Source organism: Phaseolus vulgaris, chromosome 3 (assembly GCF_051622355.1).
Source record: "Phaseolus vulgaris cultivar YP4 chromosome 3, ASM5162235v1, whole genome shotgun sequence".
Taxonomy (NCBI): domain Eukaryota; kingdom Viridiplantae; phylum Streptophyta; class Magnoliopsida; order Fabales; family Fabaceae; genus Phaseolus; species Phaseolus vulgaris.
Genome location: NC_143500.1, coordinates 51,400,740 through 51,418,920, shown reverse-complemented (window position 1 = coordinate 51,418,920; position 18,181 = coordinate 51,400,740). Strand labels below are relative to the sequence as shown.

The window sequence follows — 18,181 nt, the reverse complement described above, 5'->3', positions numbered from 1 at the left end:
TTGTATACAGATTTAATGTTAAAAAGTCAATGATTATTTGGTTTGTTATGATAGAATTTAATACATGAATAAATGTCAATGAATATTTTGAAGGCATTATTAGGCATATATAGATTTTTCATATAAACCTCTCCTTTTTTGGACTATGAAGATATACATATTTAATTATTTTTTTTAAAAGTATCTATTATATAAAGATCATGTTTTAAAAGCACTTTCTTGGGTAAAATTAAAATATTATGTTACAATTTATATATGTGTACATATCTTTTGTCTAATGTGTGCATTATATCAAGTATTACATTTATTATATAAGAATCATAGCATTTTATATAGATTTTATTTAAATGATTTTGTTATCTTCTTTTGTGTATGTTTGTTTAATCCAGTTAAAAGAATTAATTATAAATTTCTAGTATTTTTTTTGAATATATTTCTTTATATGCTTACAAGATGATACTTATACTACCTACACTTCATCCTTTAGTCAATATACCTCATATATATACGAGGCATAATTATTCAACTATTAATGGTAAAGCAAGTCTAAATCTAAATAACCAATGATTCATTCAAGTATGATGTAAGATAAATGATAAAATATGTGATATTTTCCATATCTATATTCCATGGCATAATGTATATCATAGTTATAAAATTGAATTTTAACATGATTTCACTTTGTAAAAAGATGTTACATCTTTATATACACTTTTTTTTTCTTCCGAGTCTCTAATTATTGTTTTTTCAGAGGGTCACCAATAGTTGTTTATGAGAAGTAATTTTACAAGAGTTTAATAAACCCATTAAGAATAAAAAAATATTTTCAGAATATTCAATATAATCCATATTAAAAACTGAATTAACTGAATATCTCTATTTATATTTTTTTTATCAAATTTCACCTATTTAAAAAGTAAGAAATTATATCGATATACACAAGGTTGACCTTTTTTTTTTGTGTGCTCGAGTTTTTTTTTTTACTTTTTTTTTAATAATATTGAATTATTAAATTATAAAAAAAAAACACTATATTTATCCGGCATTGATACATAGTTCAGATTCTGAAAAGGTCCGGTGCGCCACGTCACCCCACACGACGAAGTTAAAAATGCAAACATATTAAACCTCTTTGGTTTCGTCTTTCCTTGAAGCGCACACACATGTTCCCCATTTTCATTTCCCTTCACCTCCAAACGACGTCGATTCCTCTTTCTCTCTCAGATAACCCTTCCTAAGAAGAAAACGATACTTCATCTTCGCAATCATCGCACCGCACATGGCGGAACCCACGACGACGGCGCCGTCGCTTTTGTCGCCGACGCAGAGGTACGCTGCCGGCGCATTGTTTGGCCTGGCACTGCACGAGGCTCAACTCAATCAAACCAACCCGTTGCCGTTACCCGTTACGGAGGAATCCGAGCAGCGAACCAGTAGTAGCTCCAGCAGCGACTCGGTCTCCGAGGACCCGGATCTTTGGGTCCACAACAATTCGGGTTTGCTCCGCCCCGTTTTTAAGTACGTGTTAATTCTAATTCAGGGAAAATCCTGATAGTTATTTTGAATCTCTGAATATGAATCCGAATTTGAACAGGTTTCTTGAAATTGATTCCGCTGCGTGGCTTGGACTAGAGGAAACCGCTGGTTCTTCTTCCGCTACGCATCACGTGGGACCGGTACGTTTCACTACTTGTTCGTTCTCATTCGTAAGGAAATTACGCATTAGTGATTCTGTTGATTTCTAAAGAGTTTCAATTAACAGTAGAACTTGTGGTGGAAATCGTTTGTTAGACAGCGTCTAACTGGCATTTTTTTTCATTTTGATATATTGCTAATAGAAAATAATTTGCATTTGAATGTTACAGTTCTTGAGGTTACTTTCACAAGAATTGGACGATGGTTCTTCTCAAACGTTAGATCAAGAACTTGCTTTGTCAAGTGCAGTTGATGGTATCACACATGAAATGCAGCAAAACTTGGAGTCTTCCGAGTCTAAAAGGGAGATGCTTCGCGAATATGAGAATCAATGTCGTGAGAAGTTCTCAATTGGTGAGGTTCAGCCTCTTGATGAAAAGGTAGATGATCATTTCGAAGTTCAGAAGGTAATGGATATTGCTCCTATAGTTGACTCTGAAGAGCCACAGCATGGGTCTGTTAGTTGGAAGATTGATGATAGACCAAATGAGGAAGTAATGATGCTGAGTGATCAGAGGAAGGTGACAGTTCTGTATGAACTACTGTCTGCTTGTTTGTCAAATTTAGGTGAAGATATCGGGCAGAGAAGGAAGGGCTATGATGCTCGACATCGTGTGGCTCTGCGGTTGCTCGCAACATGGCTTGATGTCAAGTGGATGAAAATGGTTTGTTTGATGAAATTTTTAGAATGGAACTTTATATGATTGCCTGATTGGTAAATAACTTGTCTTATGTTGGGAATCGTTAGATGAGTGCCTTGGCTTCTGACTTTGTATGCTGGATTGTGGTGAACATTGCCTATATGTTTGCCTTGATTTCTAAGCTACTGGAATTCAAGTTGAATGTGATTGTAAATGTTTGTATGTTATAAAATTGCGTTGTATTGTCAGTTATTTGAATCTCTCATATTCACTGGTCCTGTATCTTTAATGATTAAGACGAGTATTGGTTTTTGTAGGAGGCCATTGAGACCATGGCTGCTTGTTCTGCGATGGCTTTTATTAAGGCACAAGAATCAAAGAAAGAAGAAACTCAACCAAAAGAAAGCAAGTGGGCTAAATTGAAGCGGGGTGGTATAATTGGTGCTGCAGCAATAACTGGTGGAACTTTGTTGGCTATTACTGGTGGTATGCAGACCATGTTGTCTTTTGTAACTGTATTATGGAATATAGAATTTCCACATGAATTAGCTTTTTAGAAAATATGTTTGTTTTCATTCAACAGGGTTAGCTGCACCAGCCATTGCAGCAGGTCTAGGTGCTTTGGCTCCAACATTGGGTACTCTGATCCCTGTAATTGGAGCAAGTGGATTTGCTGCAGCCGCTAGTGCTGCAGGAACAGTTGCTGGTTCTGTTGCTGTTGCTGCATCATTTGGAGGTTTATATTTGCCTATAATGTGATTAGATTTCCTAGAATTCGATCATATCCCGTTTCTATGGCATCCTTTCTCTCATTTTTTTTAAAGTTTAGTTTGTAGTTTAAGGCTTTTTGTTGTTGTAATTATCCATTTACATGCTTACACTATCTGCTTAAATAAGATAACTTCCTCTTAGATTGCCATAAATACAAATTTTACATGAGAGTTTGTGTTTACTTTAGATTGTAACTAACTGGAGGAGTGATGCAGGCCCATATAATATCTGATATATCCTGTTTTGTGATGACAGTACATTTGATTTCTTCAAAGTACACAACGCTGGTTCCTTATCTGTTAACAAATAATAATATTATTATTATTGTGATGAAAGTGTCAATGTGTAGGGCAATTGATTCATTGATCTTGCAGTTCTTTATACTTTTTTGTATCAGTCAAATTCCTTTTTTAAACAATGAAATTTTTTATGTATCTCTTTGTTCTACTTCTTCCAGCTGCAGGAGCTGGACTTACTGGAAGCAAAATGGCTAGGAGAGTTGGGGGAGTTGATGAGTTTGAATTCAAGGCTATTGGAGAAAACCATAACCAAGGCGTAGGTTTTTATATCTTTCATGTTCCTGTTTTCTTGTGACTTCACTTGCTTAAATTGAGTTATGAACTATGTTTCTGTAACTATGTTTCTGTGTGCATTTGTATGAACTTTGTCCCACCTTTCTTATATATCAAACAATACATCTGTACCTGGTTATTTTTTTAAATTAGTTTCTTGTTGAACTTCTGCTTGCAGAGGCTAGGGGTTGAGATCTTAGTCTCTGGATTTGTCTTTGAGAAGGAAGATTTTATAAGGCCTTGGGAAGGATGTAATGACAACTTGGAGAGGTACAATAGTGAATATTGCCCTTCAATGGTCAAGGACACCTTAGAAAGCTTGATGTTGATAGAAAATTACACTGTTCTATTGAAATCAGCTTGTATTTTTAGTTTAGTTTATCTTGAAACTGTAGTGTTATTATTCTTATGATTGACAGTGACCATCCTTGCCAACAGAAATGACCTTTCTTGTTATGTTGCCTAAAGTTAGGTATGCGCTGCAGTGGGAGTCCAAGAATCTGATTGCTGTGAGCACTGCAATTCAAGATTGGCTTACTTCAAGTGAGTTTGGGATTTAGGATTCTAATAAAACTGTTATTATTACATAAGTACCTCTTTGAATGATGTTTATATTGCTGTGACTTGCATCAGGACTTGCGATGGAGCTGATGAAACGAGGGGCTATGATGACTGTTTTGAGTTCACTCTTAACTGCTTTGGCTTGGCCAGCTGCATTACTTGCAGCAACCGATTTTATAGACAGTAAATGGACAATTGCTATAAGCAGGTGTATTTTGTTTCCCGATTCTGTCTAGAATACAACATTGCTTGGTAGCGGGGAGAAGAAGCTTCTTCCTGTTTCTTTTGTTACTGAATATCATGAATGCAATTCAATTTGCTAAATGGTTAAAATATCAGGAATTATGATTCTTATTGTTTTGGCTATGTTTGTACTATTTGGACTATTAAAGTTACTGATCCTAGAGTGTTGTTATAAATATATGGATAAGGTGAATTTTTTAAACAACATATCACATTTAATATCAGTGTTCTAATTTTCAGTTCAAGGTTTCAACTGTTTTTGTTGGATTGTGGTATTAGTGAGTTAATCTGTTGAATAACTGGGTCCTGGTATCTGACGGCTGCCTGGGACTAACTTAAATTTCTGAGGAATTTAAAGTTGCCCCTCACTTTTTTCACCACTAAAGATATTAGAAAATTATTATTTGAGGATTGAATTGTTGTTTGATCATCATGTTCAAGTTTAGTTTCATTATGTTTTAACTTGTATTTTTAAAGTGTCAATTTAATTGATCATTAATATGCAAAGCTGAAAGCTGATGTCAAGGTGGTTTTGATTTGGCATGTCAAGGAGTATCTAGTGCTTTTTTTTTCTTGATAAAAGGTTTTGTTAATGTGATGGCTTCACAATCTCAATGAAAAATTTGTCATGATCAGTTTCCTTTCTTTGATTACTTTTGGATCTACATGCTGAGTTAGTCTTGATTTTCAGATCAAACAGAGCTGGTAAGTTGCTTGCTGAAGTATTGTTAAAAGGACTGCAGGGAAATAGGTATTTGACGAATTCCAGAGTTACTTTTACTCCCGCTCCAAGAAAATTGTAGATGGATGTATTCTTATCGATGTTTGAATTTCAGGCCCGTGACACTTATAGGTTACTCACTAGGGGCGAGGGTTATTTTTAAGTGCTTACAGTGTTTGGCTAAAACTGAAAACAGTGGTAGGTATTTCCTCCCTTTCCTTTGTTCATCCTTGATGTGTTTAGATTATTTTACTACACATGAGATCATTTCCTGTTCTTTTATTCATTTATTGATTCTAGTGACGGATGCATATAATGTTACGTCCTTGGTATACTCTAGCCATCTTTATTCATTGAATGAAGTTACCTTGTCACTTTTATTTATTGGCAGCTGAACTAGTAGAAAGAGTTGTACTTCTTGGAGCACCCATCCCAATCAAGGACGAGAACTGGGAAGCAGCTCGAAAGGTTTGTGGGGCATTTAATTTTCTTAGTACAACTTTCTCATCCGTATAATGAGAATAAATCTTTTCTAACATCACGGTATTCTATAGATGGTAGCAGGAAGATTTGTAAATGCTTATTCGAGGAATGACTGGATGCTTGGACTTGCCTTCCGTGCCAGGTATCTTGAGATATAATTGTTAAATGTATGCAAAGTTATGTATTTCAAGTTGGCCGTGATACCTATTAACTTGATAAAAGAAACCAATATCATGAAATTGCATAACTTTTTGTACGTGAGAAGAAGTTTCACACTACATAGCCCATCGTCCAATGTTTTGGTCTGTATGTTTATACCTGAAGTGGAAGTTGGTAAGTATTCATTGATGCCTCTTCAAGTATGTCTTTTTGTGGATTGTCGTCATCTTCACATTAAGGCTCCGTTTGTTTTTGGGAGCGGAAAGGAGAAGATTTATTGTTTGAGAGTAAAACATGAAAAACAAGATATTAAATAAAACACGAAAAACAAAAAGGTTGTCTGCTTAAAACTTTCTGTGGTAAGAAAGAATTGCCACAAAAGTTGCTTTATAGCTTAGGTTAGTTTTTTTATTTATTTTAAACTAAAATTATTATTTTTATTTAAAATAAGATTATAATTCAAATATAAAAATATAATTAAAACTGTAAAAAAATATTTATTATAAAATAACATAATTAATTATTTATAAGTATAAATATAAACAATAATAATAATAAATATATTTAAATAAAAAAATATATTTATATAATAATTATATTAATTATAAAAGATAAAGATAAAAATAATAAAGTTATTTAATTTATAAATAAATCAATCCAATTAATTTTTTTAATAATTTTTAAATATAAAAGTAAATTTGTAAATTTATAATTTTATCAATTAGAAAAATATAATTTCAATCAGATGCATCCCATCACTCACAAATTTTCATAAACTTTTCCTACACTTTCTATTTTATTTACCTTAATCCAAACAATCTCATTTTCTTCACACATTTCCTTCGAATCATCTCAAATCTACTCCCTCAAACCCACTTCCTAATCCAAACAAGGCATAAACCTTTTTGTGTGTGGTAGTAGACTCATTGCCTATGATGTAGTGATATGCTTATTTTGAACATAAGAGGATATGGTGCGAGATAAATATATATTTAAAAATGTGTAAAAATTCTTAAAACATAATAAATATATAATTGTAATTGTGCGGATCCAAATTAAAATTATATTTGTTAGATTGTCTAAATAAAAAATTATAAATTATTTTTAGTTGTATGGAATAGATATTTCATTGATAACTATGACTTAAGTATCATATAGGAAATGAATAGGTGACACAACTTGAACAATAGGTGCATATGGGACAATTGCTTTTGGAGATGAGGTGTTACTTTCAGCCATATCACGAGAAATTTTCTACTTATTATGTGTAGCTGACCTGTGTAGTTCGCAGTGTTAGTGATTATTTGCCATTCTTTTAGGAACATGTAAAACAATTTAATTTAGAAGAATTGATTTTAATAGACACAAATAAAAAATAATTATTTAGCATTATATTTTTTTAAATTTGAGCAGTCTACTTACGAAAGGATTAGCTGGAATCCAACCTGTCGATATTCCTGGGATCCAAAATGTAAGATGCTTCTTCATCCTCTTTGCTGACATACAGAACTAGTTTTCTAAGTTGCATTCATAAGTTATGAATATTTATGTTTTAAGAGAATGTGCGTCTGTTCTTGGTTTGCAGGTGGATGTGACAGATCACATTGAAGGCCATTCGTCTTATCTGTGGGCTACCCCAAGGATCTTAGACCAACTTCAATTGGATACATATTATCCTGTATATAACAACATTTCTTGCATACAGTGAACCTTTCATGAGGGTGCTTTTCTTGCATACACTTAAAAGTTTGACATTATTCAGAAGTTATGCATGAAATTTATTTCTGTATTAGCATTACTATAAGGATGTATTACTTTTTTTAGTTTCAAATGTAAAAAGTTCTATTTATGTTACTTTTTTTTATAAAGAAATTGGGTATATTTTAACTTGGATGTTGGTTTCTTGCCATTTAATCTTATTCTTCATCGCATTCTGGACCTAATAATATTACCTGTTTGTTACTATAGAAAACAGCACGAAGTGCATGGGTCTCAAAACAAATTTCAATTAAAATTAAAAGGTGCAAAATAGGATTTAATAATGGATAACAAAAGCAACCCATTAGGATTGGCTTAACAGAGTTTAAAAAGTTTGTATAGTAGTAAACTTAAATTTTGTTGTCATTATTATACAATAAAATAATGAAAAACAACAGCTTTCTGTAGTTTTCTGAAAGGTGTTTCTGATAGCAGCTTCCCTAAATAAAATTCCCTAATGATAAAAGTCCCTTGTATTATTTTTTATATACAGCTACGACGTAAGGTTTTATAGACAAATCAAAATTAAGGTATAAAATTAACTGATAACGTGGTTCATTTTATTTTTGGTGCATGTGCAATTAACTAGAGTATTAAAGATTAAGAAAATGATCTTAAAATCAATACATTAAACTCTAAATATGAAATTTCAACCAAATTTTTATTTTTGAGAAACCGATAAATCAAAATCCGTATTAGAAAATAAGTTGAAATTGTGATTGTCGTAACGCGTTCAGTGTCTGCAGTTGAAGAAAGGGAAAGGGATGGTGTGGTGAACCCCCAAGAGATTCGTTCCGTTTTTTGCTTGCCTTTGATAGTAGCAAAGCAACTCCTTTTGTTGACGAGCACCATTAGTATTCGTGTCTTCGATTTGATGACTCATCACTGCAACAACACTGATTAACGAGGTGGAGCAGCTTCTCTCTCATTCTCCTCCTCCCATTGGTCATTGCTTGAGGTAACCGTCCATTTCACACTTCCCCAGGCCGATCAATCTTTACCTTTTCCTTTTCTTTTAACATTCTTTCACACCCTTTCATTCCCATTACTGAAAAAACAAGGATTAAAGAGAGAGAAATAAGAAACGTGATTTTTTTACAAACTTATGTGCTCTCTTCGTGCGATATAAATCTGTGCTTTGTTCGATTTGTAGATTACTTGCTGCGAAGGCTGAAAATTGTTGTGCGACTTTTGGGGTTTGTTCGTGGAATCAGAAATGGCCGCGGTTCGTAAGCGGGTATGGCAGTTATCTGGGATCGGAGCTTTTGGGGGTTTCAAATCCCAAGTCTCGTCGTCGTCGTCGTTCGAAAGAGCAATATTCCATCCATTTCCTGTTTCGGGGACAAGACATTTTTCTCAATTGGTGAAATCTAACGGAAAACACTTGTTTCTCGTTGACACCTTAGCCCTTGTAATAATTTACATTTTCCCTCTCATTTGTTTCCCTTGTTTGGAATTCACTTTTATTTGCAATTCCGAACAAGGGTTAGTGAATTGCCATGTTGCAAATTGTTTGCTTCAATTTATTGGCTTGATTTGTTTGCTTAATTTTTTTATTTTTTTTTGGCGTATAGGTTAGAAGACTAGAGGGGGAAGGAGTACCCTCGAAACAAGCTGAGGCAATAACCGCTGCCATAACCGAAGTTTTGAATGACAGTCTCGAAAATGTGTCTCAGTCGTTAGTATCTAAAGGAGAAATGCAGAAAGTAAGACCCCTTAGTGCCAACTATAATCCTTGTTTTGTGGATTTAAAATCCGCCTTCACATTGTCCCTTGTCAGTTTTATAAATTTCATAACGGTACAATTGGTACTAATATAAGCTGTTTCGGTCAATTTTCTTTTGAAGACTGAGATGATGCAAGAATCCAATCTGTCCAAGTTTAAAGCAGAGGTGCAGAGCTTACAGGTATTTCTTAAATATGTTGATGTTTTGTAAACTTTGAGGGTTATGATTTTGGTGCATGTGGTCTTATGCCCTGGTTCTACCGGTAGTTAAGGTGGTAGGGTTGAAGAATGTATTTGGTATAGTGCTTATATTCATTGCCAGCATCCTGTTTTACTGCCATAAATTTGACTTCCGTGGATTATAATAACTCCGGATGAAAAGTACCTTTTACATTTACTTACTGATAAAACGTTGAGCCTGGATCCTCCAAAATGTCTTGGTGAATATGTGCATCCTGCTTCTCCATTATTAGGAATGAGAAGTGGCCATTGTTGTCTTTGTTCTAATGCAGCAATAAAACATGCGTATGGCATTGTTTGATCATGTTCTCTGAAGCTGAAAGTAATTAGAATGAAGATATAAGATTAAGTTGCTCACGTACTTTCTTCACTATGCTTCTCTCTTGAGGCCGACACTTCACTTTCTTTTCTTTTCTTCTTCTTTCCTCAATTTTTCTTTGTAGATGATCTTCTCAGTTGCGTCTAGCATCCATAGCATAATGTACTTTCTTAGTCCCTCTTTTAATTGGTGTGGTCATGATCAATGAGTTGTTGGATTTCTAGAAGCACTTCAATTTTGGGATTTAATAGAAACTTATGATCTGGTAGTATGTTGTCACATTTCATGATGATGTTATATTTATTTTAGTTATTAACTTTGCTGCATAAGATAGTCAATGACATGTTCAAACCTCTGTGGGGAAGCTTGCTAACATACGGTGTTTGTTGAATACTGTTATAAAATGCTAAGGATGAAAGTAAGCACAAATTTTAATTTAGAAACAGAAAAGAAAGATGATATACTAAGTATCTATTGTTTATTAAATGGTTATTTATGATATTTAGATGTCCGTTTTGTAGTGTTTTTTGGTTAAGATAAACTTGTTAAATCCTTTTGTCCGGTTAACCTATATATTTGAAAATCTTTAAATTAAATGGGCTCTATGTTTTCTTGAAATTATTCATGTGTTTCTCGCAGTGGTAGGAAGCAAGGTTATCGAACTTGAGAGTATATTTAAACTGGTAAAGATTCTAAAGACTTGACTTATATGGTTGAAAGATAATATAAAAATTCTATTAATGACACAATGCAATGATTCAAAATTTCAATTCCATAATAAAGCGAAGTACCGACTCACAGTAGTATGTGATAGTAATTATTACTACATAATATCAAACTACATAAATAATCACATAATCTATAGATTCATAAAAACATAAGTTCTTTAAGTAAAAACATTTGAAAAGAGTTAATTTCTTCAAATCATTTGAGCCCTTAGAAAATGTTATATTTATGTTGGCTTAAAAAACAATGCTTGAGCTGTATAGAACAGTCACTTTGGAGTCAATATCGTGCAAAAATTCATTTGATTTTGAAATAATAGACTTGTTTCTTGATTAAAGTATTTGAGTTTTTATATGGATTTATCCAAATTAGTTTGATGGCGATTTAATTCATTTTTCTACTTTGAATCATAAATTTGTAAGAGTTTGAGTTCACATGAGAATTTGACAACAATGATAGGATAACGATTGTCATCCTCCTCCAGGTTTATCTCATTTAATAATGGGAAAACAAAACATAAGATTAATTTCTAAAATGTTTGGTTGAGAAAATATCATCTTTTTAGTTTTTTGTTCTTTGTTTTCACTTTAATTACAAAATATCTATGTTATTTTAATTTTGTTTCTTGTTTCCAAATATTTGTGTAGAGGATAGGAAACAATGAAAACATTATTTACTAATTGGAAATGTGGCATTTTTGTGATTGAAAGTGAAAACGAAAAACCTTATGGCACTTGTTTTTTTTTTCCAAATGGAAAGGTCGAACTCATGCCCCGTAAATTCGTGGTACTTATATGTTTTTTAGGGGAGTAATTCAAATGGTTGGATCATAATTCATGTGCTGGCAAATTACATGCTAAGCATTTATGATTGTTTCTGTTGCATTTTGTTGAAACATTTATGCTGGGAGTGCATTCATTTTATATTAGGAAGTTAGGAACCGTTTTTCTTTGTCTTTATTTCACATTTCTTCATCCTTGTAATCTTATTTACCTCAAAATGAATGTTATACTGATGCTGATGATGTTGGTTTTGTTTGACGATGTTGTAATGTGCTGAAAAACTTGTAATTCAGGGACACCATTTCTCTCTCTTACAACATGAGACTGAGAAGCTTAGGAATGATATAGAGAAGATGCGTAATCAGTTGACGTATGTTTTTATCAATTTTAGCAACTGGCCTTGATCAAACTATAGTCGTCTTTTGTTTTGTTACGATTTTATGGTAAAATAACATGATTTGCGATGCAGATATGAGATTGATAAAGTCACTGCTGGGCAGCGATTAGATTTGAACCTTGAAAGGGGGTAAGAGTTGAGAATAAACTGTTGATTGTCATAGATTACAGAACTTTTGTTAGACTGAAATTCCCATTTTCATCTGTTAGTGCTGATGAGTCGCTAAAAATGCAGGAGAATAAGGGATGAATTGTCTAATCAGAATGCTGAAACTAACAACTTGACAAACAAACTTGACAGAGTAAGCAATTATGTGACATTTAGAAGTTGCCAATTTAGTAATTTACATTCTGAAACCCTTTGCTCTTATTCATATGCAGGAGATCCATTCTTTAAGAGCACAGCTGGAAGCAGCCAAATATGATGTCATAAAATACTGCATAGGAACACTGGTTTCGATCTCTGCTGTTGGTCTTGCTGTGTTACGTATTTTGATGTAAATTGATTGTATTCCAATTAGCTTAAAAAATGAGGTGGAAAAGAATCTAGGGTACCTAGCTGCTTTGAAGATCTGTCTTCTCTCAGAGAAACAATTGCATTACAATACTAGTTCAACCTTTTCTTTTTCCTTTATTTTGCTTTGGTCCGTACACTAGTGGAGCAGAAAGGAAGAAGCTCCAAGTAGGCACGAATTGGGCCTGTTTTTTAAGCCCCATTCCATATTCTTTCTGTTTATTTATTTGCCATATGGTATGAATACAAACACAAGCATCTTGGATATTATAATGCGTAAGCGGAAGAATTTAAATGCATATTTTTATAGCATCTTCAAAGTTGTTTGTGAATAAAAATATTATTTTATTATTCTAGGTTCCACGTATTTAGATTACTTAAATTGAAATGTATAAAACTTAGATTGAAATAATGTTCAATTCATAAATAACTCTTGTAAGGAGATGCTCTAATTTGCTTTTGAATTTCACGACATTGTTGTACAATCGACTTTCAGTCATAGTTGTATTATATATATACATAATGCTATAAGCACAATGTGTTTTCACTTAACACGAAGGAAGAAAAAGGGAAAAATATTATCAGATAGTGGTAAATTGCTCATACCTGTCAATAGAATTAACTTTAACTTTGAGTTTTAAACCATTGATTTAAGGATTTCGATTGTTCAATTATATTAAATTGGTATTAATAAAAAAAAATCTTAACTTATGTGGTGATGGTAAATATTTTCAGTAGATCTAGATATGGAAGGTTTTCTGTGTTATTAGATTCTATGGTAAACGTTTCTACACACCATCTTTGTGTTGTTTGAAAAAAAGGTGATTTGTATTGTTTTTTCTTTCATTTTCCTTTTACTTTATTTTCCAGTTCTCACTTATTTTTACTTGTAAATTTATTTAATAAAAGTTCTTGAAAAATAAATTTAGATGTAAAATATCTTTTACGTTCAAGTACAAATAATTGATACCAAAAGTAAATACTTCAACTTTTACCGTAAATATGTATTAAAAAACAAATTCGATGGATTAGCATAATAATTAAACACTAACTATTCACACGGATGATTTATTTGATAGAAATATTATATTTAATTTCTGCCAAATATAAAAATAGAAAACTATCAATAAACATAATATATCACCAATGAGACTAATTTATAACATGATAGAAAAAAAAAACTAACAGTGATATTATGAAGGGACTTTCAAGCAGATTCACTGTGTATTAAAAATTATATAAAATGTATTTTAATATTTAATTTAAAGTTTGAAATTTTCTATCTTTCTAAATATACTGTTTTTATTAAGAAATAAATAGGGTATTTTAATATTATGTGCAAGTTTGTATTACAAATTTTAGTTATTAAAAGAGTTAAAATACTAAAAAAAAATGAGATGGATGGAGACATGGTAACGGTGTTATGACTGCCTTTAATATTAGATCATTAACTTAGTGGCTAAGGTTCAAATTTTGGAAGGCTCAAGCATTTTTAATACATTAGAGTTCAAATTACTATTGATTTAAATAATTGAATAATATGTTGTCTTATTATACATTTTCAAAAATAATACAACGTATTACTCATATAATATTACTGATAATGTTTAATTTTATGTTCAAATTATATGTTCAATTTTTATATTATATTTAGGCATTTTCCACTTTATTAAACATATTGTATTATTAATTTGTCACATATTTATTAGCATGAATGAAATTAAATACATTATTCTTTCTCTTACATACTCATAATATAATTTGTTGTTGAAATAATAGATACTATAATAATATTTAAAAAATTAGTTTCGATCCGGTTCAATTTTGATTGATTAAGTATCAAAGTTTAATTTTAAAAAAATCCAAATCAATAAAAAATTCAATTTTAACGGATAACATTTTTTGGATTGATTATTAATTTTTTTATCAGTTCAGGTATAAACACTCTTACTTTTAGAACTTGTGTTTAAAACAATTTATAATGAAAAAATAATATAAATTATTTTACAATATTATTTGGTCATAAACTATCACATATGTTAAATTTGTTAACTTTTATATATATATATATATATATATATATATATATATATATATATATATATATATATCTTAACATTAAGTTCTATTTGAGATACGGTATAATCCTTTTAACGTTGGTGTTCTATATCTTTTAAACTCATTTCTAATTAATTGTTATAACAGAAAAGTTATATTGATAACTCCTTTAATATATTAATTTTAAACTTACGATTTTATTTTATTTGTATATTTAGTGTTCTTGTAATCTTTGTCTTATAAAATCCTAATTTGTTTTTCCAGACTTTTGCACGATAATTTCCTTTTGTTCCGGTTTTTCAAGATGGTAAAAAGAGGTTTTCTTTAAACTTATTTATAGAAAAATTTAGTTTAAATAATTTAACAATAGTGTGATTAATCATAGTATAAGTATTTATATATTATTTATTATTTCTCACGACGTGGTTTTATTTAAATAAAGTAACATTAATGTGAGTGGATCTCTCAAAAAAACTTAGAGAAAAAGTAGATGAAAAATATTTTAGAGATAATAACTTTTTGAAATGAATTGAATAGTAATTTTAATGCGAAATATGTAGTTGAAATCCAGAAAAGTAGGGCCATTAGAAGCCGTTATTCTTACATTTGGGGTATTTTTTTTCTTCTTTGCATAACCAAACATTAGAGAGGACATAACACACGTTTCGACGGAATCGCCACGAGTCGACTCGCCCTGGGCGCGGTGAGTCCGAACACGTCACTCGTGTCCAACTCACTGGGTTTCAACCCATCGGGTAACTCCCACGTGAAGCAGTGAAGCAAGTGCGCCACGGCCACTTCCAGCGCGTAAAGACCCAGTTGCATTCCGGGGCAGGATCTCCGACCCGACCCGAACGGAATGAACTCGAAGTTGCTCCCTTTGAAATCGGGCACGCTAGACTTCAAAAAACGCGACGGCTTGAACGCTTCCGGCTCCTCCCACGAGTCCCCGTCCCTTCCTATGGCCCACGCGTTTATCATCAGCCGCGACCCCTTCGGCACGTGGTACCCACACACCACCGCGTCCTCCGCCGCCTCGTGGAGGAGAAGAGGAATCGGCGGGTGCAACCGCAGCGTCTCCTTCAGAACACATTTCAGAAAGACGAGCTTTTCAATGTCTGATTCCTCCACGCGCCGGTCCAGACCCGCCACGTCAGCGAGTTCTTGCTGCACGCGCCGCAGGTCTTCTGGGCTTCTCATTAGCTCCGTCATCGTCCATTCAATTGCTGATGCCACCGTTTCGGTCCCTCCGAACATGACATCCTGCATGTGCAATTGTTATCAGTTATTTGTTTGGGTTTGGAAAAGTTTATTTTGAAACCAAATAGTAAAACACACATTTAATAAATAATTATAATAATATTCTAAATTAAAAACTAAAATAAATATAATTAAAATAATAATTTATTAGTTTGTAGAGTGTATGTGTTTTATGTTTTTGATTTTTATGGTTGAAAACTTGAAAGTGAAATAGTAACGAACTTCTATGCTTTCGCCTTATTCTTTTGAAAATTATGCATGCACACTCTCATGCTAACGTGATATCAATTCTTCCTAAAATCCAACTCCTTACATGCATAATAATTACCATTTTTAGCATTAACTTTTTTGTTTTGTTTTAATGAATAAGAGAATATGTAAAAAGAAAAAGAAAAAATTATTGTTTTAAATTACTCAAAACCAAACCTTTTCGACTGTTTAATCTAGTGTGACACCCTAAAATAACATTAAATTTTATTGATTTTTTTTATTATAGACAGAAAGTTAAAATTAGGAACAGTAAACACTTGGTGGTCCCTAATTATCAGTAAAGTACAATAATATGTACAAAAATCTTATTAAATAGTTATTTTTTATCATAAAAAAACTGTATGTGGGTACAAGGCAGCCTTTGCTAAAAAAAATATAAAATTTCAAAACTATGAAATAGAAAATGGATATTTTTCATATTTAATTTAGGATGATGATAGATTGACACCATTAAATAAAAAACATACACGACACTCTAAATAATAATATTTTAATAATATTTGTGTTATTTTTAAACTTAAAATTTTAATATATATTATTATATTATTAAATCGGTGTGCCAAGTATATGTTATTTTTTTGGAAGAGTATCAACAAAACTTTTTCCTTTAGTTTATTATTTAAAAAACTATATTTCCAGAAAAGATTTTTTTAAGATTTTTCTTAACTTAATTTTTCGCTAATTTTTTTTTTACAAAAAGAAAAGACTTAATATTTTACCATCGTTTTTGTATCATATAGTTAAATATGACAAATAATTAAAAGTAACAAGATTTAAAAAGTATTTTCAAAAAAACATTTTAATCATTAATAAATCATGATTTATAGAAAAAACATTCTGTACTACTAAATACAGAATTTAAAAGTTGACGAATATCCACTCCATTGAAAAATAAAATATTTTCGTGGGTAAAAAATGAAATATTAGAAAAAGAGTTTTAAAAACTTTTCTATATATATTTCTCTTATATAGAAATATAAGAGATGATTTAAAAGGGCATAGAAGTACAATACCATTATTATGGCTTTGATGTTGTCTTTGGTGAGTGTGATGGAGGTGTGTAGGTCGTTTGATTCTTCATTCAATTTGGGATTTTCACTGTAAAAGTTCAGCAACTCATCAACCATGTCACTTTCATCCTCACAACTCTTCCCACTCCTCTTCTTCTCCACATGCTCCTCAATTATCTTATCAATGAAGCTATCCAAGGCGGCGCGTGCCTGCACCAGTCTCAAGTTGAGGCCCTGAGGATCAATCCACCCGATACAAGGCACAAAGTCCGCAATATTGAAGGCCCCAAACAACACTGAAAACTCCTGAATAATTGAAATGAACTTCTCCTGTCCTTGTTGGGAACTGGACCCGAAAGCGGCGCGGTAGGTGATGTTTTTCGTGAGGTTAAACACCAGTTCCCCCACGTTAACGGGGTTGCCCACGTTCGCCGCGACGGCGCGGACGACGGTGTCGACTTCGTCTCTGACGGAGTTCCAGGACTCTGCGCGCTTGCGGCTGAAGAGTTTGATGACACAGATTTTGCGCATCTGTCGCCAGAAGGGTCCGTAGTGAGCGAAAGCCATGTCGGCGCGGTCGTAGGTTAGGTGCCTGATGGCTGCGGTGGCAGGGCGGTTGGAGAATATGTTGTCTTGGGCTTGGAGCACTTCACGCGCCGCTTCCGCATTTGAAATGGCGACCGTGTGGAGGAAGCCGATGCGGAGGTGCAAAACGCCGCCGTATTTCTTGGCGAGTTTGGCCAAGCCTCTGTGTGTGAGCTGATCCATGATGTTGATGTTGCCTATGATCGGAAGGCCTTTTGGCCCCGGTGGATACGGCGCCGTTTTTGTGCGAATTGGAGACAGTAAAACCCACAGCACCAACGTGAACGGGATTATTAACAATGGTAGGAGTAAATCCATGGCTGTGCTCTGCTGCTTATGATCGGAATGAAAGAAGTTTGAAGAGTTTGTGAAACCCGTGTTTGTTTCTACGTAGGCCACATACTCTCTTTTATAAGCGGAGATTAAAAGTTATTTATTTCTCTAATTCTAATTTAATGTAGATTATCAAGTATCATTATTAGTTATTTATAATATATATGAGACTTAGACTTAAAGTTAGACAGAGACTAATGACCTAAGGAGATCTAATCATCTCACTGCCATGTGTTACTTTATTATTTTTCGTATTTTATAAATATAATTATTTTTAGTACATGGATAGGTGTATGTATTATAAAGGGTGTTTGATTATTTATTTATTTTAATCATTATATATTCCACCTTTGATGCT

The 18,181-nt window shown here is 32.6% G+C and overlaps 3 protein-coding genes across 9 annotated transcripts; 2 read left to right on the top strand and 1 right to left on the bottom strand.

Annotated features, from left to right (window-relative positions):
- Positions 1-1,060: 1,060 nt before the first annotated feature.
- LOC137808438 (transmembrane and coiled-coil domain-containing protein STS1) lies at positions 1,061-7,739 on the top strand. 3 transcript variants are annotated; one of them, XM_090299768.1, is made up of 15 exons: positions 1,061-1,496; positions 1,595-1,676; positions 1,866-2,360; positions 2,654-2,822; positions 2,920-3,072; positions 3,565-3,662; positions 3,858-3,949; positions 4,152-4,222; positions 4,313-4,448; positions 5,175-5,234; positions 5,320-5,402; positions 5,596-5,672; positions 5,759-5,829; positions 7,260-7,317; positions 7,432-7,739. In XM_090299768.1, exons 3-15 carry the CDS (start codon positions 1,965-1,967, stop codon positions 7,552-7,554), a joined length of 1,587 nt encoding a protein of 528 aa, XP_090155894.1. In that variant the 5' UTR covers positions 1,061-1,496; positions 1,595-1,676; positions 1,866-1,964; the 3' UTR covers positions 7,555-7,739. The 3 variants fall into 3 exon arrangements, 2 of the variants coding, with proteins under 2 accessions (XP_090155894.1, XP_068465646.2); XM_068609545.2 differs by having other exon boundaries at positions 1,061-1,518; XR_016519312.1 differs by having other exon boundaries at positions 1,135-1,518; positions 4,148-4,222.
- Positions 7,740-8,273: 534 nt separating this feature from the next.
- LOC137808439 (protein FMP32, mitochondrial) lies at positions 8,274-12,619 on the top strand. 5 transcript variants are annotated; one of them, XR_016519309.1, is made up of 9 exons: positions 8,314-8,562; positions 8,758-9,015; positions 9,179-9,310; positions 9,452-9,511; positions 10,529-10,572; positions 11,691-11,767; positions 11,867-11,923; positions 12,029-12,095; positions 12,175-12,619. XR_016519309.1 is itself a non-coding variant. In XM_068609546.2 (8 exons), the coding sequence occupies exons 2-8, from the start codon at positions 8,821-8,823 to the stop codon at positions 12,292-12,294; spliced, it is 708 nt and encodes a 235-aa protein (XP_068465647.1). In that variant the 5' UTR covers positions 8,274-8,562; positions 8,758-8,820; the 3' UTR covers positions 12,295-12,619. The 5 variants fall into 5 exon arrangements, 2 of the variants coding, with proteins under 2 accessions (XP_068465647.1, XP_090155893.1); XM_068609546.2 differs by lacking the exon at positions 10,529-10,572 and having other exon boundaries at positions 8,274-8,562; XM_090299767.1 differs by lacking the exon at positions 10,529-10,572 and having other exon boundaries at positions 8,343-8,589.
- A 2,246-nt stretch (positions 12,620-14,865) lies between these two features.
- Positions 14,866-17,912, bottom strand: LOC137808437 (cytochrome P450 84A1). The gene is made up of 2 exons (XM_068609544.2): positions 16,909-17,912; positions 14,866-15,628 (listed from the first exon to the last, which is right to left on the bottom strand). Exons 1-2 carry the CDS (start codon positions 17,806-17,808, stop codon positions 15,008-15,010), a joined length of 1,521 nt encoding a protein of 506 aa, XP_068465645.1. The 5' UTR covers positions 17,809-17,912; the 3' UTR covers positions 14,866-15,007.
- Positions 17,913-18,181: the final 269 nt, after the last annotated feature.

Bases quoted from the DNA above. Each gene is read 5' to 3' on its own strand.
- LOC137808438 (XM_068609545.2), top strand. From the start codon at position 1,280: ATGGCGGAACCCACGACGACGGCGCCGTCGCTTTTGTCGCCGACGCAG. The intron at 5,403-5,595 runs GTAGGTATTTCC...ATTTATTGGCAG, and splicing joins GGCTAAAACTGAAAACAGTG to CTGAACTAGTAGAAAGAGTT. The intron at 7,318-7,431 runs GTAAGATGCTTC...CTTGGTTTGCAG, and splicing joins ATATTCCTGGGATCCAAAAT to GTGGATGTGACAGATCACAT.
- LOC137808439 (XM_068609546.2), top strand. From the start codon at position 8,821: ATGGCCGCGGTTCGTAAGCGGGTATGGCAGTTATCTGGGATCGGAGCT. The intron at 9,016-9,178 runs GTAATAATTTAC...TTTGGCGTATAG, and splicing joins TCGTTGACACCTTAGCCCTT to GTTAGAAGACTAGAGGGGGA. The intron at 12,096-12,174 runs GTAAGCAATTAT...ATTCATATGCAG, and splicing joins TGACAAACAAACTTGACAGA to GAGATCCATTCTTTAAGAGC.
- LOC137808437 (XM_068609544.2), bottom strand. From the start codon at position 17,808: ATGGATTTACTCCTACCATTGTTAATAATCCCGTTCACGTTGGTGCTG. The intron at 15,629-16,908 runs GTATTGTACTTC...TTGCACATGCAG, and splicing joins ACATCAAAGCCATAATAATG to GATGTCATGTTCGGAGGGAC.